The following is a 22,949-nucleotide window of genomic DNA, read 5'->3' as shown; positions in this document are numbered from 1 at the left end:
CGACTTCACATGTAATTGGACCCCGTAACTTTGCAAGCACAAACACAATGCTCATTGAGCTAGCTGACCTTTGAATTGGCCTTACCAAAGCAACTTACAGGTTGAAGACTAGTGTGTAAGAATTCAGAGAAATTAAGAACATATTTCCCCAGGATGTTCTTGCGCTATAAACCCCAACATAGCCAAACGGCAGCACCTGAGGGTTCCGGCGTTAGCCTTTCTCTGACAAGCGCGCACAGATTGCAAGACCGGTTTTGGAAAAGTGACTAGTCGAGCTTCAAAAGTCTATAAAACTCTATCACAAAATTATTTGGCGAGCGTCTTCATCTGCTAACTCGAGGAGATTTGTCGTCCGCAGGTGACGTCGAAATGATTTCATTGCCCCTGAAATGCGAGAATGCTTTACGTCCATTCGATATCTCAGAAAGGGGCCAAACAGGCAAAGATGGCCAAAGGACAAGGGCGGCGAGGGCTTGGGGGCGGGACAGCCACATGCAACGATAAGGCGTGGCACATGTGTGCAACCCCACATACATGGGAATTCTCGCGGAATATATACGGATTCTGAAGACCGATGTAGATCTATCTAGCAGCCTGCATGCTCAGCATGCGCATCAAAGCCTGAAGACCGGGATTTGAATCGGCAAAGGACGAAGAGGAATGAATTGGGGGCCACAACTGCTCGTGTTGGAGCAATAGGCATCACTGAGCCTATGAGTTTGACATGGACAGCCACAATATATAACTATTAGGCAGCGGGCCTCGAATACACCAAAACTCCATATCAGTTGCAATCTTTTACTACGCTAATTCCCCAGCGTTTGACAATTCTTTGATCAATTCACGTTAGCACTCACCATCACCATGGAAGTATCCCGTGCAGATCGACCAGTTTCACCGGCCAAAGCCAATTCCCAGCAGGTGGTGCTCAAGACTGTGCCTGGAGAGCATCAAAAAAGTCCTGGAGTACCTATTATTGAAGCAACGGTTACTTCTTCATGTGACGACACTAGTTTTGATTCCTCGCAACTCAACACCCTCGCCTATAATCCAACACGCTGGGAAACAACTTCGCCATCCAGTTTGTCGAGTACCGAGGTCTGACCAACGACGTCATCTGCGACGAGCTCTGTCTCAATCGGATGTTCAATTAACAATTCGGAAGAGGGTGCTAAGTCAACTTTGAATCAAACCTTTGGAATTGCCTGGAAACACTGGAAGTGGGAGATAGCAGCTTGCTTCCTCGTCGTAGGAGTTCCCATAGTAACAGTCGTCACTACATTCCCACATACTGACCAACCGATTCCACAATGGCCATTCAAGATCACCATCAACGCCCTCTTATCCGTTTACTCATTAGTGTTCAAATCAGCTGTCGCTTATGTGGTCACTTCATGTGTCGGACAACTCCAATGGGCCTGGTTCGCATCGGACAGTCGACCACGCGCATTATCTGATGTGGTTCTCTTCGACAGCGCTGGCCGCGGCCCATGGGGCTTAATGACCATGCTCTGGGAGCATCAGGTCCAGCAACCACTCATAATCCTGGCAGCCGTCATTATGATATCTGGTCTTGCCATAGACCCTTTTGCACAACAACTCATCCGCCCCTTTGATTGCAGCGCCCCTCTGGACCATCATATTGCGACATTACCTCGCACGAACCAGATCGACAATTACTTCAGCTCTGGAGATGAAGGAGAAATCTTAACCCATACCCTACGCTCTGCTCTGGTAGCAGGGCTATTTTCCTCGGGCAACGAAATACCGTTCGAATGCTCCACGGGAAACTGCACATTCTCAGAACTCTATAATACTTTGGGTATATGCAGTGCCTGTGAAGATCTATCAAGCAAGACCGTGGTGGAATCGAAACGAAGGAACCCATCTCTGAACTTTGACACTCAGAACATAACGACCTATTTCTCATCTGGAGATGGAAGCCGTTACTGGGGAGTTCAAGGTGAACAGCTAAATACAAGCTTTTTCGGTTCTTTCTACGACCGACCCACTGACGTGGCTCGTATGGACATCCGGTCATTGCCCGTCGATGACTTTTTACTTCGCGTCGACATCCTTGTGGGAAAGACAACGTATTCGGATGACAGCCGTCTCATTTCAACTGGACAAAATATCACTGGATGCGATACAGCGGAGGCTAGCAACACATGGGCCTGCAGAGGCTACGGTGCCGCAAGCTGCACCCTCCAGCCTTGCATCCGAACGTACCGTGCAAAGATTGAGGCAGGCTTTCTGATGGAGCAACTGGTATCACAGTCTCCGGATATCAGATGGGGCTCGCCTCGGGACCTTTATTACCATGGGTTATTGGACACCAAATGCATGTCGATACAAGAGGTAGCATTTCTTGAGACCCGGGGCTACGAATTGCACAACACCACTCGTTGGATTCCATTTTACGGGGACCCTAGCAACAACAACATGACTACATACGATGTCTCAAGCGATTGGGTAAGCAATGTTGAATCACTTTTGCGCCACAAATGTCTCCACCTGATAAGCAGATGGTTCATCTCCAAGGTCGGATACGGCAACGGGCGCGGCCCATCCGCTCACGACCCGGCCGCATCCCAATTTGTAGGCACCGTCCGGGGCCTCATGTGGGATACGAATGAGTCGGATGAGGACATTCTGAATGTGTTCGGCGGACCGGAAGTATTACAAAATATATATAACTACGGCAAAGTGGACTTTGAGCGCATACAGAGTGTTTTTAAAAACATCTCAGACTCACTCACGACATTTATACGCACCCACGGGAACACGAGCTACTCGCAGCCAGCGAGAGGTCAGGTCCAGCACTACGCGACTTGTTTAGGTGTTCAATGGCCCTGGATTACGTTGCCTGCGGGGATAGCGATGCTTCTCATTCTATTCCTGATCCTAGTTGCGGAGAACACTAGAAAACGTGAGACGCCGGTTTGGAAAGCCTCTCCACTACCATGGATCCTTGGCAGTGGTTTAAGGAATAACGATTCACCTTTGGGCTCGGAAAGAGTGATCAAGAGTGCTGTTACCCTGGCTGGAATGGAGGATGAATCCAGACAGATTCTGATTGCCTTATCTGACGGAACCGCACCGACAATTGGGATGACCCATATGCGGGATCATAATCTTCAGATTACCAAGGCGTGAACTAGAGCCATGACAACAGTTCACTTGGCTATGTAGGCAATAAAGAGTTGTAGAACAAGCACATGGCCTACAAGAAGGTCCAGAGTCATCCATCTCAACGCTCAGTGAAATTATCACCTGTCAATCGGGATGAGACATTCTTTTTTTTCCCTCATCAATGAATGCAGTGGAGTGGCGCAGTCCAACACCTAGAGAAGCCTGTTTTCTGAGCCATTCTCTAGGCGCTGCTACGCAGTTGGTCTACTTAAGCGAGTACCAGCCAAGCCGAAGGATTCAAGGATTCAATTAAATGCAAAACAGCACCATATTTTATTTCGACTTTCTTGCATTACACAACATCTCATCCCAACGTCTTCCGACTCATTCTGAAATAGACCCCGCTTACCGTCATGTTTGCCAACTTTCAGTATCGACATCTCCCCGCGCTCTTCACAGCCGCCGCCCAGTGCTGGGGTACCATCTAGCCTCTCGTCAGCGGCAGCACCCGAAGCGTCTTACTGCACTACGGCTTGCCGGAGCGAGTGGCTGATGTGCCCGAGACGTGGACCGTTTGGCACGTTGGTAATGCCCGCACTGCCTGTCTTGGCATTCTCATGTTCACCTTCTACGCCCAACGCCGCTACGACGTCCTCGACACCTTCCTGATCGTCAACGGCGGTTACTTGGGGCTTGCGGATTTCTATATTCTGTGGAACGAGGGGCTTCCATCGACGGGCGTCTTCCGTCTTCTTAGCTCGTCGGTCTTTGCCGTCTTGGGCCTCATCGGTTTCACCCAGGGCCCAAAGTCTTAGATGCAGTACTGGTTCTACAAGGCTGTAGGATCAGTCGACAAGGGAAGGGGCATATTCAAGACGATGCCGGATAGACGTAGAGCAACGAGGATAGACTCCTCAAAGACCTCATCATAAGCTGTTTCGTTGTGCGGTTGTTTCGTTGTAAACCATGTGATTCTGAAACTGGTATTTGTGATCAGAAAGGCAAACATAACGAAAATATAAGCCCATAATTTCATGAAATGCTATGATACCCAATGGTCTTATGCAATCCAGTCGTGGGAGCTATTTCTTGCGTACAACTTCCTTCCAAGGTAGTCCCTTTCTCAAATACCAGGTAAGCGATCAGTGAGCCCATTCGCTCAGACATGGCCAAAGTGCACGATCTTATAGCTTGCTCCACGCCCACGGCAATCTACTAGCAGCAGGCTGATGTCTCCTCTCCCATCCTGACAATTCCGTCAGCTCCCTTGAAGGATAGGGGTGAGGGTTATTGACGTTATCCGGCCGCCGTCCAAACTTCCAACTCCACAGCTCGGCATAACCCGGCGACAGCTTGCCCTCCAGCATGTCCGCAACGTACTTGCCAATGACGGGGAGGAACTTGAACCCATGATTGGATCCGACCGAAGCGACGTAGAGGTTTTTGGCATTGGGATGTGGGCAGATTCGAAAGTTGATGTCCTTGGCCATGCCGTCCCTTGAAAACGAGCACATTTGTTAGCTCTTTCGCCTGGTCTGGCTGGTGGGAAGGAAAAATGGTGCCGGTTCAGTGCTGCATATTCTGCGTGCTTACTTACCAGCACATACGAGTAGTTACCCATGGCTTGTTGGCCAAATCTGGGGCCATATCGTATAGGAAGGCTCGTAGTTCCTCGTCGATCTCCTGGGGGATACCATCGTGTGGGCGGTCACCATGAGATACCCCGATCGATGCTCCTGGTACTTGGCTGTTTTTGTAGTTGACGAGAAACCGACAGCTACATATCTTCACCAGGCGATTGTTATCGGGAGGGAAGATAATCCCTACGAAATCAAAAATACAAGTGTTAGAAGAACTGTCTCCATTGAACGTAATCTGCCAACACATTTGGATTTTGACCGACCTTGTTCGAAGTCATCAATGATAGGAATGTCCTTGTACTTCTCAGCCTCCGCTGGCGTAAGCTCAATCACGGCAACTGCCGAGCCCGATGCCTCGACCTCTTCCTTCGCTTCTATAAGTGTTGGTATCTGAGCACCGTTGGCAAGAATGATAAGGTCGGCTGTGTGTGTCGAGCCGTCTGCAGTCAACACGCCAGTGCAAGTGCCATTGTTGTCATCATAGAGAAGGCGGACGGCCGTTCCAGACCGTCCACACACATACTTGACTCCATTAGTCTCGGCTGATCTCGCCATTCGTAGGAGCGCCTCTCCAGAAGGTACCTTGGTGAGTGCAATAAGTGTCAACGGAGTATTGCTTCCTAATCGTGTGTGAGGGTGTTCTTACCCATCCTGCATTGCCGCTGAAGAGGTTCGTCCAGCCTGGAAACTGGCCGCTAAAAGCGGGCCACCTGCTTTTGATATCTTCAGCATTGAGCCAACTGACATCCTGCTTGTTCTCCTCCTTGGCTTGGCTGAACGCTTTCTTCAGCCAGTCGACCGTCATCTCATGACCGGACATAATCCACCCGGTTTTACGATAGAGACCGGCAAACAACGACGAGGGGGAAGTCCATTCATCGTATGCCTCGCGCCCGAGAGCCGAGTAGAGGGGATTTGGATAGTCGAACCGGATGACCTTGTTCAGGTCAGTGGCTGCGGCGTCGGTGGACGGAGCATCGAACCGGTCGAGCACTGTCACCGACGAGTATCCTCGTTTGTTCAGGTGGAACGCGGTAGATGTTCCGAAGGCCCCGCCGCCGACGATAAGAACAGAAGGCTTCGACATGGTTTTCTTGTGAGTGCTGAAAGACGAAAGCTTCATTAACTGAGGTATGGCGGGCGGGGAAGTGGTCAAGTCAGGCAATTGCCTGGTAGATTTATTTCACCTCAACGGCATACCTGACCGGGAGACCCGGCCGAGAACGGAACAGGATGAGTTGACATGTCGGCGCTGACGGCGGATGGCAGAGTCCACCGTGAGGGGCAAAGGGGCGCCTGCAGATAGGCGTCCCATATCTAGGAGCCGGGGTCCCAGATAGTACTGCACATGCAGTGGAGTGGTTCATGTTATCTCCTGTAGAATCCGGGGCAATCAGCATGTTGGCCATATTGCCGGAGCTTGGTCTCTGCTTGACTCCTCCTGACATTGGGACCCCTCTTGTTGCTGAGCCCACGAATTTCCTGATATATAACATATCCTCCAAATCGCGCTTTCATATAGTGGCTTTATTGAGTTCCAGATAGATTTCCAAACATTAAACATGGCATCCGTTCGTCAGGACGTTCTGCCTAAAATGACCAAGGCAAACACTCATACTTCAGTTTTATCGGCTAAGAATGGCATAGTAATTGACGATAGGGGGCTTCCTCCCCTGCTTCGTGACTTGGATCCCGAAGAAATTGCCATCCTTGAGAAGAAGCTTAAACGCAAGATCGACTGGAGAATGATGCCCCCATTGATCATCATGTATATTATGAACTATCTTGACAGGTTTGTTTCATTGTGATCATCCTGTTAGAAGAAGACCAGAACTGACAGAGGATGATAGGAATGCTATAGGAGCGGCAAGATTGGCCGGCATGGAGGAAGACCTGAATCTAGTCGGCTATGAGTTCCAAACCTGCGTTACCATCCTGTTTGTAGGGTACATTCTCATGCAAGTACCTTCCAATCTGTTCCTCAACAGGATCGGGAAGCCTTCAATTTATCTGCCAACTTGTATGGCGATATGGGTACGCACATCCAGCGATCTTTCCATTCCGTCCGAGCCTCGGCTGACATGAATATCTTTTAGGGTCTGCTCTGCGCTTGCAGCGGAGTCGCAAGCAGCTATCACGGCTTACTGGCCACCCGCTTTCTACTCGGCTTCTTTGAAGCTGCTTTCTATCCGGGATGCGTCGCCACGCTTGGCGCTTGGTATGTCAAGGAGGAGCTGTCTCTGAGGACCGGGATCTTTTACTGTGGCTCCATGCTATCTGGTGCATTCTCTGGTCTCATTGCGGCTGGGATCACAGATGGACTCGATGGAGCACTTGGGTTAAGAGCATGGAAATGGTAAGTAGACGGAGTTCACAATCCCGATCTGGACAGCACGACTGATCTGATACTAGGCTGTTCATCATCGAGGGCAGTGCCACAGTTGCCATCTCAATCATTGCAATATTTATTCTCCCCGACTTCCCAGCCACCACCAAGTGGCTCACGGCCCAGGAACGTGAGTTGGCACTTTGGAGGCTTCAGGTCGATGCTGCTGGTGAACCCGACTGGACAGAGGGGAAGGAGCAGCCTTTGCTGGACGGCTTTAAAATGGTCCTGAGGGACCCTTTGAACTGGAATATGCTCATCGTAGTCTACGGTGCAGCATCGGCCATCGCCATCAACAGCTTCTTCCCAACAGTCGTGGCAGCTCTGGGCAAGGGAAAGATCCAAACCCTTCTGCTCACCGCGCCGCCTTATCTATTGGCATGCCTGGTCTGCATCGGTGTCTCCTGGAACGCTGATCGGACCAGAGAGCGATACTGGCACACGGTCGGTCCCATCGCCCTGGCCCTTGCCGGTTTTGTCATCTCTGCCTCCGCTACAGGCATTGGCCCTCGGTACTTCGGGGCGATGATCATGCTGCCGGGTATATACACTGGCTTCAACATGTCCATGGTCTGGACATCCAACACGATGAGCAGACCTCCCGCCAAGCGTGCGGCTGCCGTCGCTTTCAACAATGCCCTCGCCACCATTTGCAGCATTTACGGATCATACCTTTATCCAAACAATGCCGCACCCCGGTTCGTGCTGGCATTTGGCGTAAATGCGGGTATGGCTTTTATGGCTATCATCGCTGCCACAATCCTTAGGATTGTTTTGGTCAAAAAGAACAAAGAAATGGACAGGCGTGAGGCTGACCCTGCATATGGTGCTGATAATGTTGAACAGCGGAGATATCTGGTTTAACTTGGACAAACTGGGTGACATTCTCGGGTGCGATCCAAGTACGGAAAACATTTTGAAAAACAGCATGGCCAAACACTGTGCTGTTCTTGCAGAGCAGTATATATTAGACGATCATGTTTAGAGGAAACAAGATAGGAACTTATTTGATCCACAAGACCTTGTCCTTGAGTCGTAGATCTGTGCGACGGCAAATTCCAACTCTTTGATCAAGCTCCCAAGACCACGTTCTCGTACATATCGTCAAGGATGTCATTCAACAGCGACCCAATCAGCAGATTAATCTCTGTCGTACATATCATTTAGAGATCCAGTGTCCTGTTGGTTATAGGAGCGACGTTGAATATCATTTTTGCCGTCGTAATCAATATATTAGCCAAGGTCCCGAAATTAACAGCCTCATCCCAACGTCATCAGCAGCAAGGTCACCCAAGAGTCAAGGCTCAGGCAACATGGCTCATTTATTTACTGCTGGCGCCCAACCGACTTATCACTAAAGGGAAACGGTTAGTTTCTCAACACTCAACGGTGCCACAATTTCAACACACACACCTTTTCTCCGTATTCACAAAATCTCCCCTCACCCTCCACTTGCGACTTCCCTACCCTCCTCCGACTCGTTCGTCTCCTCCACCCGAATCAAGCCACGACGGTAACCCGCCCAGGCATCGGCTCGTCAACTCACCAAAGTACATATCATCCAGACACTAGCAGCCCACAATCTAGACAGAACCCTCCCCTTGTCCCGCGATATCGAAATGGTGCCAAAGAAGATCCGATGCAGCTTCCAAGGCTGCAAAGACCAGCCGCAGCGCATCGCGGGCGACTGCAGCTTCTGCAACGGCCACTTCTGCGGCAAGCACCGGCTGTTGGAGGACCACAAGTGCACCGGACTGGACGACGTCAGTGCCACGGCTCCAGCTCCACTGGACCAGGAATATGGAAGCTAACCTGGTCGGCAGTGTAAGAAGGAGTCGCACGAGCGCAACGCCGCCCGCCTGGAGAGCGAGAAGACCAAGGTCGTCAAGAGCTTGTGATAGAATGCCCTCGAACGTGTGTGGGAGGAGACTGTGGGTGTTGGGAGGCAGGGGGCGTGGATATTGACATCGTCATGAATGGACGACACCCTGGCATCAATACACTCGTTTGCGCCGATAATGTAATGTTTAATCGTGGGGCGCTGAGCAGGTGGTGAGAGTACAGAGAAGAAGAAACTCACTCCCTCACATGAGAAGTCCATAATGGAACCGCCCGATTTGAAGAACGCATTTCAACCTACAGTGGGACGCCGACAACGAATGCCGGCGGGAACAGCCCTCTATCCTTACTCGCTAAGTCGTACAGTGTGTCATTCGTAATCATTTGCCAGGTTACTTAGCCTCGCTTCCCACGCCGTCTAGAGGGGGGCTTCGACTCGTCTTCGACCTCCTGTCTTTCTTCAACCAGCTCCACAGCTCCAACAACACCAACGGCGGCATCTTCTAGTGCCTCCTCAACCTTGACAGTCTTGACGTCCTCCTTAACTTCCACCTTCGCCTCTCGTAGCTTGCGCCCCTGATTGACCTTAGCGCGATCCGCAGCCTTGCACAGCCCATCGAGCCCCAGATTACAGTCCCCGCACTTCCTGCCAACAGGCGCGCAAACAGTCTGACCCAGGCCGACCAGCAGCCAGTTGATCTCGCGCCACCTGTCCTTGGGCAGCCAGCTCTGCAGCGCGAGCCGCGTCTCCTCGGGCGTCTTGGTCTTGTGCCAGCCCCACAGGTTCGTGATGCGGTGAACATGCACGTCGACGCCGATGCCCTCGGTGCGGCCCCACGCGGACGACAGGCACAGGTGGGCCATCTTGGGCCCCACGCCCGGCAGCGACACCAGGCCCTCGATGGAATCGGGGATATCACCGGCCCACTCATCACGTAGGATAACGGCTGCTTGCTTGAGGTACTTGGTCTTATTATTATGAAATCCCACCGCCCAGATGAGCTCATTCAGCTTCTCGGGCGCGACAGCCAGCATATTCTCAAGGTTGAGCCCGGGCGGGGCACCCTCCTCGAAGGGGGGCAGCTCGGTCTGGAGCCTCCGCATGGCGACGGCGTTGGTGGTGTCCTTGGTCTGGCTGGACAGCATCAGCGCGACGAGGGTGTGGAAGCGCTGGTCGCGCGGGCTGGCGGTGGGCAGGGCGAGGCGCTCGCAGCCCATGGTGTCGACGGCGGCGTTGGCGGCCGCGCCGCCCGGCAGGCGCATCTCCTTGGCGGCGTCGTAGAGCTCCCGCCAGTCCGAGGGCGCGGCCACCGTCTCGGTGCCCGTGGCGGGGTCTTGGGTCCTGCGGGCGGGCTTGCGGGCGCGGCGCGGCGAGGGCGAGGGGATGCTCGTGAGGGCGGTGGAGTCGAGCTGTTCGGCTTCGAGCTTGACGTGGCTTTTGTTTTGAGGGGTGGATGCGACGGTGGTTCGCTTGCGCTTTCGAGAAGTAGATTTCGTCGTCGCTGAGGCTGGCACGGCTGAGGGGATGATGTCCTCGATGTCTGGAGTCGTGGTCTTGATCTCCGTGGTCGTGGTGGAGCCCGTGTCGCTCCCGGCATAGGCGAAGCGTGCCAGCGACGCTCTTGTGATGCGGCGAAGGGGTGCCGACGGGGAAGCCATGGCGCCTATAATAATCTCCCACTGTCAAATGCTCTCGAGTTGAGTGCCGGCCTCCTCGTACGTGTCGTGAGGAAATGGATTGACTGCGCCGTACCCTTTCTCGGTTCCTAACTGGGCTGGCTGACTTTTGGCCCGAACGCCACTGGCCAGGTTGGTTCATGCAGGCACATGGCTGACATGGGTACAGGGCTGTGGGGTCTAAGCAGGGGTCTAGCGGAGCTCGAACTCAGGGCCCACCTAACCTTAATTATTTACTTGCACGCGTCTAGTTACACGCGTACTGCCAGGCGGGTAAGCTATTCTGCTCGTCTCTTCTGCCAGTCGTTTTCCTGATTCCATGCGTGCCGACAATCATTGTGTTTACTCTTAAGCAACGAGATGAAGGGCGATCAGGAAAGCCTGCACCCTGAATCCCTCTGGCTCTATGTCAAGCCTGCACATTGGAAATGCAGAGGCTGTTCGACCCCCGCGTCCACCTAATAATTTGTGGTACACGCACGACATCCCGCTCACCGAGGCCATTAAGTATGCAACCGAAACGGTTCCAGTAGGATGTGGCAAATATAGCATGCATGCACCCTTCAAATAGCGGAAAGCTGAATGTAGGCCACATGGTGGCCATGTATCAAAACGCGATCACTTTCCTGGGGCCGCCCCATCAGTCCACTCTTTGGCCCCCTACTTGAGCCCCATGTTTGACAACGACAGCCAACTCGTTCTTTTAAACAAGCCAAGACACCCAGGGCAATGATCCTCTCCTGGAACGTGCAATGTCGCCTCGTGTTTCTGCCCATATTAATTCTCTGTCCACTCCTCCCAAGGTAGAAGCTGGCCTTCCTATTGATGGCGTCGACAACTCATCCCGCGACAACAGTCTCAAAGCCTCCTGAATTCAAGGGAGGTCTGTGGACCTCGTGGATCCCGCTCACAACAACGTATTCGGGTCATGCGTCACAATGCACATCCAAATTCTGGCAATGGGACACTGGGAGTGATGTGCTAGCCTGGGATGCTGGGTTCGGCGTCAAGGTGAGCGCCGGCCTGCGTTGCGTGCCCCAGGCGGCAACGACCTGGTGGGATCAGACATGGTTGGGGCCCACGACCGAGACTGTCGTCAGCATCGGCCCATTCATCTGTCCTGAAGCCTTCACCCAGGTGGCCACGTCCGTCGTAGACGAGTATAGCACGCAGGTGGCTTGTTGTCCTTCGTGAGTCGGAGTCACCACTCCACTCTATTGTCTCCAGAGTGCTCTTGGGAAAAAGAACCCGTTCTAACGCATCTACTTCTTGAAGAGGCTATTTGTTCGTCGATTGGATGCCGGCTGGAGTTGCGAGGCAGTGTTATAGCGATGTCTCTGCAGACGTCGCCCTCCTTGTCCACACGAGGGTCCAGTGTGACACATGGACTCAGGCAACGATGCAGATCAACACATCACCAACCATCTGGGGGGCTCACATAAACGGCTGGGTCTTTGCTGCTGAGCAAACGGTTGCGCCGCCTCAGTCACCTGAGATAACATCTCAATCACTAGGGACGGTATCTCCACCATCGGAGACAGCATTTCAATCATCGCAGACCATATCTCAGTCATCGGGGACGGTTTCGCCTCCCTGTTTCTCTTGCAACAGCAGTAATAACGGCAATAACAGCAGTAACAGAAGCATCGGGATAGGTGTTGGGGCCTCATTGGCCGCTGTTGGCCTTGCAACACTGATTGCAGGGCTGGTCATGATGCGCAGGTCGAGAAAGATATTACGTGCCGCACGACACGGAGAAGAAGTGCCCAAGGACACAGACACGGACTCTCGAATCAGTCACGAGCGGCCTGTTTCACCAGCTGATAAACCAGCCGGCGAGCTCTATGGTTCCGATCCTACCTTTTTCCACGCCGAGGCGCCCGCTCCACAATAGTCATGTCGGGAAGACCACCAGATGCTCAAGTCCTGGTCTACATATCTTGCGCTTCTTGAAAAGTCTCGAGGGGTGCTGCTTACGGGGGATTTAGAAGACCCCACTCTCTCTAGGCATCCATAAGGTTAATTGGCGCTTCGAGGGTTCAGCTTACAAGCTAACAGACCGGCTTATCCCTTAAATAGATAATTCCCCCACCCTGGGAATGCCTCAACAACACACTTCGCCCCCAGCGAAAGCGCCTCGCCTGGCACTGGATTCTGGTAACGAATTAAGGTGCATTGATTGTCTCGTCCGCTCGGGTTTCTCGCTCCTACCAGTCCGCGTCTCCTCTGTAGGGCGCTGTGCGACAAACGTGTATTCACCCCCTCCGGCCCGACGATGAGCGGAAGCCTTGTCGCCCGCAAACAGAACATCAAATGTAGAACCAAAGTGAAGACTGGTTGTGCAACCTGCAGGTCAGTCTCAAATCCGATCACTAGTTCACTCCTCAAGGGTGAGACTTTGAACAGGAGGTCAGCCTGACAGTGGTGCTAACTTAGCAATAGGATAAGAAAGATCAAATGCGATGAGAACAAGCCATTTTGCCGAAAATGTGTCGACACTGGTCGTACTTGCGGCGGCTACGAGTCTCCCTTTCGACTCGTTATCACCGGTCAACCCATTAAGAATGCTCATGCTGGCGGTATCAAGTCAGGTGCTGCTGGGTTACAAGCCATCCGACCCACCTTGACCATTATCGAGATCACCCCTCGGGACATCGCCCTCCTCGGTCGTTACTTCTCAACCAAAACCATGTTCGACGTGGAACTAGGCCTTAACGAAGAAGCCAGGCAGATCCTCCAAGCCGGCCAGACTGATCCGCAGATCCGAAATGCAGTCTCGTCTCTCCGGGCTCTCCGGGAACATCTCGAGGCGTCTGGAGACGTTGTTGCGGCGTCCGTCGCGCAGCAGACCCCGAGTTACGGCTATGACCATGGGCTCCAGCAGTACTGCATGGCGTTGGGGGGTCTCGCGTCCAAACTATCGTCTCCGGACCCAAACGGCTTAAAGTCGGCGTTACTCTGCTGCCAGATCTTCATCAGCATCGAGCAAGTGCGAGGGAATTATGCCGCCATGGCGCAGCACATGATTCGAGGGCTCAGCATCATGCGCGAGTACCGGGCAAGGCCAAGCTTTGATGCTGCAGAAAACAAATTGATACCAGCACGTCGTGATCAGATACCCCTGTTGGACGTGTTCATCATCAAGTTCTTCGCTGCGCCGTGCAAGTTTGCGGATCCTGCGCTGACGACCGATGAAAATGGGAAGACTATAGGTGTATGTTTGATGTCGTCGCATCAACAGCCTGTTGGATCTCGTAATCTCCGCACTATTGCGCCCGATATGCGGACAGGGCTTACCAGGATCGCTGCAGCGACGCTTGAATTCCTCGGCAGAGTGTCGCGTGTCGAGTCGGCGGCAGGCGCCCTTCAACTACTGTCGGAGAAGGCATCCCTGCTGGGCTCGTTGGAATCGTGGCTCGCTGATCTTGAGCCCGTCTTTGCGGGCATCAGACCTCCTCAAGCTGAGCCTGTTTCGGTGCTTTTCCTCCGCGCCTTCCACCAGATACTGAGAATCATTCTCTTGGGTGCACTGGATTCGTCACCGGATCTTGATACCGAGCCGCGGGCCGAGATCAACCGATTGCGTCGCATAGCTGGCGATATAGAGGAAGGCGTCAAGTCTTATAGATTGTGGAGGGGGCTTGCAAGTAGTCGAGAGGAGGCGTCTAAAGTACGATGATATATTTACGAAAAGCGATGCATTCTTCCCAAACCACCCATCTGATATTAACGTATTGCCGATGATTCGAAGCGTCCTTTGTAGCCATCTCTGTGAACAAAGCATTTACCAAAACTTCCATATGGAAGTGTGCTACTCACTCTGCCCAACTTTCGGTAGCTCGCTTTCATAATGACCTCTATCGTCTTGTTGTTGACTCCTGTCCATTCTTGCTCCCCAATCCCTTGCTTCACTGCCACCAGCAAGCCCTCGACGGTCATGGTAGCATACTGCATATTCCCACTTTTTCTTTTTTGCAATCATTGTGCAGGTCTCTGGCAGCCGCACCTTTTCTATAGGGCCTGCGGTGAATAGGGCAAAAACGATTTATAGGCCGGGCACTTTTCTAATAAGCAATGGTCGCTGTCACGTACTCTCATCAGACCCTTCCCATTCTTTGAGACGCGCAGTGGTGGTACATTTCCTCTCCAGATCGAGGCCTATTCTATTTAGTAGACTACCCACGTGCGACAGCTGCAGCCTCCTTATCTGCGGCCAACAACTTCTGTATGGCTGGCCTATCGATGACGCGGTCCCACCAAGCACTCACGGCCTTGCGACTAAGTATGACGTCTGCATATTCGCAGGCGAAAAGTCTCTGGACGAGCGGGATATAGTAGATATCCACCAGGGTGAAGTCCTTTCCCGCCATGTAGTCTCTGCGTTTTAAGACACGTTCTGCCACGTCAAAGAATGCCTCGACCGACCGTAGTGCTCCTGAGACGATGGCCTCATCAGGCAGCAGGCCCATGAACTTCTTGGCGAATTTCTCAAATGCGATTCTGCCCGCAGGGTCGGCGAAGTAGAGCATTTCTACCGACTGCGCCTGGTCAAACAGCGCTGCGGCTTCGGCGTCGGAATCTGGGGGTAGAAGTGGGAACGAATACTTTTTCGCTAGGTATTTGCAGATGGCGCGACTCTCGTAGAGGGTGAAGCCGTCGGGGAAAGTGACGACGGGTATTTTACCCCATGGGTGAAGTTTCATGTTCTCTTCGGACTTCATACAATGGTGTCAATGATATATGCTCACACAATTTGATGATGTGCTGGGGGAGGAAAAGCTGCGTTCCTTTCCCTTAAAAGAAATGGTTCACCCACCTTTTGTTCTCCTTTTTGCAGATTGACAAGCACGAGTTCGTAATCCGTGAAGCCACCTTCGGCGAGGGTCAGGCGGACACGGTCCGTGTTGGTCGAGCCACGAGCGCCATACAGAGTAAAAGCGGGCAACATTTTCGAGCGGTGCAATGAGTTCGACGTTAACCTAGGGCTGTTGGCGGTGAGCTTCGACATGAGCAAAGACGATACCATCTCGGAGCTTTGGAAATAGACCGGGCCAGCCACTCGGTGTCTTATATCGACCGAGACTCCTGGGCCGGGACCCGGAACGGAGCTAGGTATGACAGACAGACCCATAGTCTAGATGAGGCCCGGCCCTCTCAACAACACGTGTGGTTGGCGGGTTCGCTCCCACTACCCAATCGAGCTAGCGCTGACGGCTCCTCCTCCTTCATGCCCTGCGTGTTCGACGACTTGAGCTCTCAGCTGCGCCCGCCGGTGGTTGCTATTTCCTGCCGGGTATAAGCAAAATTGTCTGAGGATTCAAAATATGTTCGTATTTTTATGTACGTACCTTTTTACACTCGATACTCGGGGTGTCGGGGCGTCTGTTTTCAGTATGTGGACCGAACAAACCAATCAACACTATTGAGGCCATTGGGGGGGGGGGGGTGGTTTCGTCAGCCTTGACGATTATTCGACCCATTGCAGCCCTACAGGGCATCCAAGGCATCAGCACTTGAGGTCTCTTTTTATTTTGACATATATAAGTGAACTTGTTCGCCCATCCGGATAGTTGCAGGCTGATCAATATTCAACACATTTGCAACGCTCGTCGCCCTTTAGTAACCAAGCTTTGTTCCACCTTGAAATTTTCACCAGTTCAGACAAACAAAGAAATACTCAATCAGCAGCTTTCCTATCGGATACCATGCATTTCCTACTCCTCGGCGCCACTGGGCGGACCGGCAAGCACGTCGTGTCCGAGTTATTGTCTCAAGGTCACACCGCGGTAGCCCTCGTCCGTGCCTCAGGCAGCCTTCCCCCTCATCCTGGCCTCACCGTCACCACCGGCTCGCCGCTATCGAAGGCGGACATAAAAGCGAGTTTGTCCGCAGCGCCCTCCCTGACACCAGCTGCGGCCATCGTCACGTTGAACGCGAACCGCAAGTCCGACAGCCCTTTCGCGCCCCAGCTCTCACCTCCTCGCTTCCTGGCCGACTCCGTCGCCAATGTGTGCGAGGTTCTGGCGCAGGCCGGCGTTCGTCGCGTTGTGGTCATGTCGACAGTGGGTGTCGGGGACTCCTGGGCTAACATACCGTGGCTGTCCAAGGCATTTATGGGGTGGACCAATGTCAAGTACGCGCTCGAGGACCATGGCCTAGTGGATAAGGAGATCCGGTCGACGGGAATGGATTGGACTCTTGTTAGGGCTGCGAAGCTGGAGTTCGACGATGCTGAGAAGCAGAAGCAGGCTGACACCAACGCGGACGTGCAGACACTGGGCAGCGACGGTGTCGGAATACGTTTGACCGACAGCGTCAGTGTTTCTAATGCCGCGAGATTTCTGGTCAAGGTTGCAGTCGAAGGGCTCTTCGTGAAAAGTGCAGTGGTGATAAGGGATTGAGACCGCCGAGGTTGTCGTGAAAGAAGTTGGCGTTGTGTGGGAAATGGTTGTGAAAGAGCAAATAGGAAGCTATAAGAACGAGGTGTACCTCAACATTATTAGTTAATATGATAGCTGGGAAATCAATAATTAGAGACTCGAGGAAAGATGCTTCAAAAAACTAGCTAGTGGCGTTTATTGCCTTGTATGTATTACTTAATCAGCAGGATTCGCTGGTTGCCCATTTCTCGACAGCCTGACTCTCCTCGTACTCAACCTTCCGCACGCCCACAGCAAAGCCCAGAAGGTGACCTGTCCCAAAAACACGGGAATATAGACAGCCAAACCCCAGTTCTTCGTTTTATACTGCCCTGAGCAGGACAGCAGGGTAGAAGCGGCTACCTGGCCTGATATTGCCAGCGCAATGGTCCCCGTCGCTTCCAGCCAGGTTGTTGTTTGATGGACGGCGACTGACCAAAGGACTTGATGAAATCAAATATTAGTCAGAGGTCGCTGTGTTTCCTGCGTATTGACTTACGTGGTGGCACCATGGCATTCGACTGCAGCAATACGCGGAAGATAAGACCCGCATGTTCATCTAACAGACCAAACATTTGTAGGAGACTTGCGGCTATTGCAAAGGTTACCATTATAAAAACTAGTCGATTTAATGTGGTTAGCACCATTCACGCTGCTCTTCTTCCAAAGCCGTCTTACTCACAGGGAGCCGAGGGAAACCTGCAGGAAACAAGTCCGACTAAGATTGCAAGCAGGAGCAGGACGAATGTAACGCGAACTGTCCATGAATCAGGACGAGTAGAAGTCGTGACCACAAGCCCTGTTGAGATGGTGTGTAACAAAGACACAATGAAAACCACTGAGGGCTGCGCATATCTGACCAGAGGCCACTGCTATAGTTAGCCGACAGCTCAACGCGGAGCTGTGGAGCTGTGACCTACACGTTGTTGACGCCATAGCGCCCCGCCAGTGTTGGCCAGGAGTCTGTGAGCGGCTGCCATTCTGGAGTACATGACTTTCTGTTCTGCAGAGAGCCACTGCACTTCCATGGGCGAGCCAATCACGTGGTTCGATATCCCGGAAATTTGAATGTAATAGAACAGTATTAAGTTAACGGCGTAGCCAGCCAGTACAAAAGATAGCGTCCCGTACGTGGCAAGCAGTTGAAAGAACTTTGGTGTAATGAGGTTCCAGAATAAAAATCGAAGGGCCGCCTCCTCGATCCGATACCAGTACAGTGTATAAGCGATCAACGTCAAAGTGAAGACGCCAGTGACAATTCGGTGGAGCACATAGTATATAAGCTCGGCTCGGACTGCAATTTGAAGTATTGGTAAGAACACTGAAGAAGATAGATTAGCGAGTTGAAATCAGCGATACCAAGAACCTCCAAAGTTTCTTCAGAATCCCGGTACGCTTCCAATTCCTGTCTCTTTCTCCTGGAAAGGTCTTCGTAAGAGACATCAGGAGTAATTCAGTCACAATAAAGCGACATCACAATCACCATAAAAAGACTCACCGTTTGCAACAAGGACAGGCCCAAAGACCTGACTGAGTGGCAGACGCGATAGCAGTCCAACACCCAGTACTTGAGAGACGACCCACGAAAGGCCACCGAGCAGAGGTCCAAGATTAGAATCTAGTGGTAGAGGGGTATAAAGGTTCCAAAAGTTGACGGTGAACTACCCAGAGTTAACATAGTTTTTGTGCACAATCGGTGCGCGACGGAATGAACACGTACGAGGCTTATCGCAAAGAACAAGAACTCTGCCTTCCAAGTGCGCCAGCCACGCTTAGAAACTTCCATTCCGGTAGGCGTTGTCATTGGAGGTTGTCGTCGCTCTAGCCCCAATGGCACGCCGTTGTTCAGACTGCTATCAAATTTCGGGTGCGGTGCAAGCGAGAATCGAATCCTGTCGACCCTGTGCATCTGGTCGAGCCCTTGACGGTTGACTCTGAGAACCGTCTGGCGATGGAAAGTTTGTGTCCTCCAGTTGTACGAACAGAGAATAGTCCGCTGCATGCCTGCCTCTTGACCAAATATCAGCATGGTGGTTGGCGGCAGGCTGCAACGAAAATGCGTCACTGTCATCAAGTAGGTGTCGACAAGTGTGAAAGAAGACTCGTTCGCTCCGGTAGATAGCGGCGGCGAAGATGATCTGTGCGGTTCATCCGCGTCACTGTATGATGAAGGGGTCGTGTCAACGAGGTTGCCGTGGTTGAAACCCCAGAGATGCTTCTCAATCGTCCCGCCGTCTACCCTACCCTCAATTCCGATCAAGCGAGCCTTGTATGGCTGTTTAGGGCTTACACGGGTTGAGATCAGCACTACAGGTGCCAGACCAGCCAGTATTGCCATCAAGGAAAGGCCACAACCGAGAATGATTGATACCACCGAGCTTGGTGCAGAGACGGTGGCCGTGAAGGGAGATCCAGTGAGGCTACTGACGGTGTAGAAGAAAGTGCACCAGGCCGGTATTATCACACAAAGCGCAAACGCCATCGATATGTAGAATTTCAGGAAATTTCCCGACTTCCGATCAATCACGGGCTCTGGCCGGAGTTCCTCCCACTCGATGGTAGCTCCGAACACCCCATCCAGTAGGATCGTGTCCGAGGCCAGCACCCCGTAGACCTTGCTGTTCGGATGAATGTCGCTGAGCTTGACGCCCCAGCGGTCCTCCGTCTGATGCCACGGGGCACCCGGCTTCGGCGCAAGGCAGATCAAGCGCTCCAGGAATGCTCCGCTGTCGTTGGCTAGGGAGAGCCTTGCGAAGGCTTGAAAACCGGTGTCGTTTTTGTTCACTCGTGGCCGGTGGCGGTTCGGGAACAGACCCATGATCGCATAGGCGATGTCTCCCTGGCTAAACTGGTCCGTTTGCCGCCTGGAGAAGCAGTTTAGTGCTGCTTCGATCAGATGCTGCGAGGTGAGAATGGCTGATCCCTCAAAATGGTTAACGAGCTCTTTGACTGCTTCGGCATCATCCCAGGCTCGCTCGGCGAAGTTTCGCTTCGCCATGGCCTTGGGCTCAGAGGGATCTCCGACCACATAGAGGCGGATCCTGTATTCCCCGGGGCATAGGAGAAGCTCTGGCAGAGTCCACAGACGCGAGCCCCACTGCCGTAGCCATGGTGTCACGTACTCGCGGCTGTACGGGGGAGATTCTTCTCCAGCAAGAATGGATGCCACTTTGTCATTCGTCGTGGGCCCAATGGCTATAATCATTGAATGCGCGGCTCGGACAATGTCGCAGATGCGGTAGACGTCCTCACTGCTGCTGGTGGACCTGGCGATGCCGTCGTCGTTGCGAACGCATTCGAAGTCGAGCCAGAAAGCTCTCTTTCCAACCTTATTAGCCGCGTCCATACCCCATCGTGCAAGCATCTCTCGGTCTGTCCGCGCCAGCTCCCTGTTTGCTTTTCGGGTGGCTTCATCGGGATATGGGAACTTGACAATCTCCTCCTCGGTTGCAACTCGAAACTGCATGCGCGTGTACGAGACAAAGACAAACTCGAGGTCGACATCGTCTCCATTTTGCTTGAGATAGTCTGTCACCTTTACAGTCTCGTAGGTACCCGTCTCATAATCTTTGATGAAGCAGAGATATCTCGGGCGAACTGAAGCGGGAATGTCGTGTTCGTCGGCTCTTGCTGCATCTGATGTCATGCCGAGCACAGCGGACGACGTGGACGCCTCAGTCAGTCGAATATTGTCCTGATATTGCTGCGAGGATCCAATTTCGCTGCCTGCTTCAGAAGGTGCTGAAGTTGAACGGATTCCCTGTGTTGAGCCAGCCTGATCGGAAAGATCGTGCTTTGAGTCCGCATCCTCGCTTTGAAGGACACGGACCGTGTCGTATCGCGAAATAGAGTCCATTGTCCCAAATTGCTGGGCGTTGATAAGATCGAAGTACGGAAACCCATGATACCCTATCCAGAACATCTACCGCCATCTATTAGAGTGTGTGGCCGGCTTGACACATATGTGTTTACATACCAATATACAAAGTAGGGGCCATGCGATGAGCAGCTTGATGGCGGTAAAGGCCAGGGATCTGATGTTGATGCGGTACTTCCGCGTGCCGGGCACGAACAAGGAAGATCCAGCCCAGTATGAGATTAGGAGAATCGGCGATACCCGCGGCAGGATCTTGCCTATCCGGGTCCATCGTGGTGTCTCGGGTAACAGATGCGGCTCATCGTTGGTCTGCAGCACCAGCGGGACCAAGCGACCGTCAGATGGCCGTGGCCACCATTCATGCTGGGGGCTTGCGAAATAAGCCTCCATCGTTTGGCGAACTTTGCACTTCGTGCACATTCGACGAATCTGTGAAGACAGTGTTGAAGGAGGAAGAGTGGAGTTGATCAGATCATCTTGATCTTGCTATTGGCACCGCCACTTGTCTCCTTCGTTGCCTGCGTCAGCTCGGTCAGCCTTGTGCTACACAAGTCACGCGAGCACACACGAGCTCGCTGCTGCTGCGCCACTGCAGCTTCGCGCGTCTACAGCTGCAGAGGTGCCTGGCCTACTTCCACTGTATGCAGTCACCAATAGAGAGTCTAGTGTGCAGCGCTTACAGGTCTGCATCAAGAGAACAGGCAATGTACTCCTCACGCCAAGCCAAAACTGTTTGAAAACTCTTCAATCAAATCGGTTTTTTTTTCTCGGTTGTTCAACCTCGAGAAAAAAAACAATCTAGAAGAATGGCTCTAGGAAAACCCATTTTGGAAGAATAGTAGTGAAGCATACAGGAAGTGGGTAAACGGTAGGGTCCGTATTTGTAGTATGTATAGCGAATGCTGTCGGTTGTGGGTCATCGCATAAAAACATCACACTTCACAATCAACCACAGTCAGCAACAATCTACCACAGTCAACAACAATCAATCACGACCAACCACAGTCAAAAGCCTGCACTATGACTTCCACACAACAAGATCATATTGTCCTTCTTGTCGATACCCCCTTTTTTGAAAACCTACCCGCCTGGGTCACCGACAACTTCACCGTCACCCCTGGAGGCTACCACGATGGCCAACCATCTCGCAACAAATTAGTAATCTTCGCTGATGGCAGCTACCTGGAGTTCATCAACTGGTACGACACGCCACCGTCTCTGGACGATGAGAGATTGCCGATGAGATTCTGGGGGCCCAAAACCCCGGGACTGATCGACTTTGCAATCACCGATACAACCCACTCTGCCGAGGAATCGGTAGGAACAGTCAATGAACGATTGTCCGAGGGGCCTGACAAAGATTCCGGTCTTGGTATCAAATTCGGCAAGCCAATTGCGGGATCACGCAAGAAAGCAGACGGTGTGGAGATCAAGTGGAAGGTTACACGACCGGAGTTCTCCAAAGGTGACAAGACGCCCGGTCAAGAGCTTTTTGCCAATGGCAGAATCGACGTCCCATTCTTCTGCCACGATATTACCCCGCGAACCGACAGGGTCCCGAGTCAAGATGAGAAGAAGACGACACATCCTTGCGGTGCCATTGGCATCGCGGCCTGCGATATCCTCGTACCCAAGCACCTGCTGGCCGAATATGCCCGCGTCTATTCCAAGATTCTAGGCTCCAAGCTCGAGGGTCCCGCCGCGCAAAACTCGCATACCCTCGACATTGGTGTGCCACAGGGATCTGCCCGTTCCACGGTGGTAGTGCGTGCTGCCGAGACTGAACAAGACATCAAGCGCATGCAAGAGAGGGGAATTGGCTTCTCCGATCTTGTCCTGGCCGTCAAGTCCGATGGCTCCGGTGGCAAGACGAGGCACCCATTGGGCCCCACGGGTATCGAGTCCACGATCTGGCTAGAAAAGTCAGAGGGGAATTAGTAAAATGTTAGCACGTGTTGTTCCAGGGCCAGGTAACGGGC

The 22,949-nt window shown here is 52.6% G+C and overlaps 12 protein-coding genes across 12 annotated transcripts; 8 read left to right on the top strand and 4 right to left on the bottom strand.

Annotated features, from left to right (window-relative positions):
* Window positions 1–1,310: 1,310 nt before the first annotated feature.
* J7T55_001585 (uncharacterized protein) lies at window positions 1,311–3,156 on the top strand (the record flags this gene model as incomplete). Its single annotated transcript, XM_053130062.1, has 2 exons — window positions 1,311–1,396; window positions 1,476–3,156. The coding sequence occupies 2 exons, from the start codon at window positions 1,311–1,313 to the stop codon at window positions 3,154–3,156; spliced, it is 1,767 nt and encodes a 588-aa protein (XP_052991845.1).
* A 389-nt stretch (window positions 3,157–3,545) lies between these two features.
* Window positions 3,546–3,947, top strand: J7T55_001584 (uncharacterized protein; the record flags this gene model as incomplete). Its single annotated transcript, XM_053130061.1, has 2 exons — window positions 3,546–3,609; window positions 3,679–3,947. 2 exons carry the CDS (start codon window positions 3,546–3,548, stop codon window positions 3,945–3,947), a joined length of 333 nt encoding a protein of 110 aa, XP_052991844.1.
* Window positions 3,948–3,961: 14 nt separating this feature from the next.
* On the bottom strand, window positions 3,962–5,859 carry J7T55_001583 (uncharacterized protein; the record flags this gene model as incomplete). Its single annotated transcript, XM_053130060.1, has 5 exons — window positions 3,962–4,112; window positions 4,333–4,629; window positions 4,730–4,955; window positions 5,036–5,354; window positions 5,419–5,859. The coding sequence occupies 5 exons, from the start codon at window positions 5,857–5,859 to the stop codon at window positions 3,962–3,964; spliced, it is 1,434 nt and encodes a 477-aa protein (XP_052991843.1).
* A 508-nt stretch (window positions 5,860–6,367) lies between these two features.
* Window positions 6,368–8,022, top strand: J7T55_001582 (pantothenate transporter liz1; the record flags this gene model as incomplete). Its single annotated transcript, XM_053130059.1, has 4 exons — window positions 6,368–6,564; window positions 6,623–6,806; window positions 6,869–7,128; window positions 7,185–8,022. 4 exons carry the CDS (start codon window positions 6,368–6,370, stop codon window positions 8,020–8,022), a joined length of 1,479 nt encoding a protein of 492 aa, XP_052991842.1.
* A 755-nt stretch (window positions 8,023–8,777) lies between these two features.
* Window positions 8,778–9,056, top strand: J7T55_001581 (uncharacterized protein; the record flags this gene model as incomplete). The annotated part of the gene is made up of 2 exons (XM_053130057.1): window positions 8,778–8,921; window positions 8,982–9,056. 2 exons carry the CDS (start codon window positions 8,778–8,780, stop codon window positions 9,054–9,056), a joined length of 219 nt encoding a protein of 72 aa, XP_052991841.1.
* Window positions 9,057–9,393: 337 nt separating this feature from the next.
* J7T55_001580 (dna repair protein ntg1) lies at window positions 9,394–10,656 on the bottom strand (the record flags this gene model as incomplete). Its single annotated transcript, XM_053130056.1, has 1 exon — window positions 9,394–10,656. The coding sequence occupies one exon, from the start codon at window positions 10,654–10,656 to the stop codon at window positions 9,394–9,396; it is 1,263 nt and encodes a 420-aa protein (XP_052991840.1).
* Window positions 10,657–11,403: 747 nt separating this feature from the next.
* J7T55_001579 (uncharacterized protein) lies at window positions 11,404–12,568 on the top strand (the record flags this gene model as incomplete). The annotated part of the gene is made up of 3 exons (XM_053130055.1): window positions 11,404–11,461; window positions 11,531–11,864; window positions 11,950–12,568. The coding sequence occupies 3 exons, from the start codon at window positions 11,404–11,406 to the stop codon at window positions 12,566–12,568; spliced, it is 1,011 nt and encodes a 336-aa protein (XP_052991839.1).
* A 381-nt stretch (window positions 12,569–12,949) lies between these two features.
* On the top strand, window positions 12,950–14,353 carry J7T55_001578 (uncharacterized protein; the record flags this gene model as incomplete). The annotated part of the gene is made up of 2 exons (XM_053130054.1): window positions 12,950–13,026; window positions 13,117–14,353. 2 exons carry the CDS (start codon window positions 12,950–12,952, stop codon window positions 14,351–14,353), a joined length of 1,314 nt encoding a protein of 437 aa, XP_052991838.1.
* Window positions 14,354–14,849: 496 nt separating this feature from the next.
* On the bottom strand, window positions 14,850–15,700 carry J7T55_001577 (uncharacterized protein; the record flags this gene model as incomplete). Its single annotated transcript, XM_053130053.1, has 2 exons — window positions 14,850–15,389; window positions 15,491–15,700. 2 exons carry the CDS (start codon window positions 15,698–15,700, stop codon window positions 14,850–14,852), a joined length of 750 nt encoding a protein of 249 aa, XP_052991837.1.
* A 679-nt stretch (window positions 15,701–16,379) lies between these two features.
* Window positions 16,380–17,075, top strand: J7T55_001576 (nad-dependent epimerase dehydratase; the record flags this gene model as incomplete). The annotated part of the gene is made up of 1 exon (XM_053130052.1): window positions 16,380–17,075. The coding sequence occupies one exon, from the start codon at window positions 16,380–16,382 to the stop codon at window positions 17,073–17,075; it is 696 nt and encodes a 231-aa protein (XP_052991836.1).
* A 199-nt stretch (window positions 17,076–17,274) lies between these two features.
* J7T55_001575 (uncharacterized protein) lies at window positions 17,275–21,360 on the bottom strand (the record flags this gene model as incomplete). Its single annotated transcript, XM_053130051.1, has 7 exons — window positions 17,275–17,366; window positions 17,593–17,712; window positions 17,776–17,962; window positions 18,014–18,414; window positions 18,592–18,754; window positions 18,814–21,015; window positions 21,070–21,360. 7 exons carry the CDS (start codon window positions 21,358–21,360, stop codon window positions 17,275–17,277), a joined length of 3,456 nt encoding a protein of 1,151 aa, XP_052991835.1.
* Window positions 21,361–21,990: 630 nt separating this feature from the next.
* J7T55_001574 (uncharacterized protein) lies at window positions 21,991–22,908 on the top strand (the record flags this gene model as incomplete). Its single annotated transcript, XM_053130050.1, has 1 exon — window positions 21,991–22,908. The coding sequence occupies one exon, from the start codon at window positions 21,991–21,993 to the stop codon at window positions 22,906–22,908; it is 918 nt and encodes a 305-aa protein (XP_052991834.1).
* Between the last annotated feature and the right edge of the window lie 41 nt (window positions 22,909–22,949).

Source organism: Diaporthe amygdali (assembly GCF_026229845.1).
Source record: "Diaporthe amygdali strain CAA958 chromosome Unknown NODE_21_length_814164_cov_65_183785, whole genome shotgun sequence".
NCBI classification, from domain to species: Eukaryota; Fungi; Ascomycota; class Sordariomycetes; order Diaporthales; family Diaporthaceae; genus Diaporthe; species Diaporthe amygdali.
This window is presented reverse-complemented; position numbering and strand designations above follow the sequence as displayed.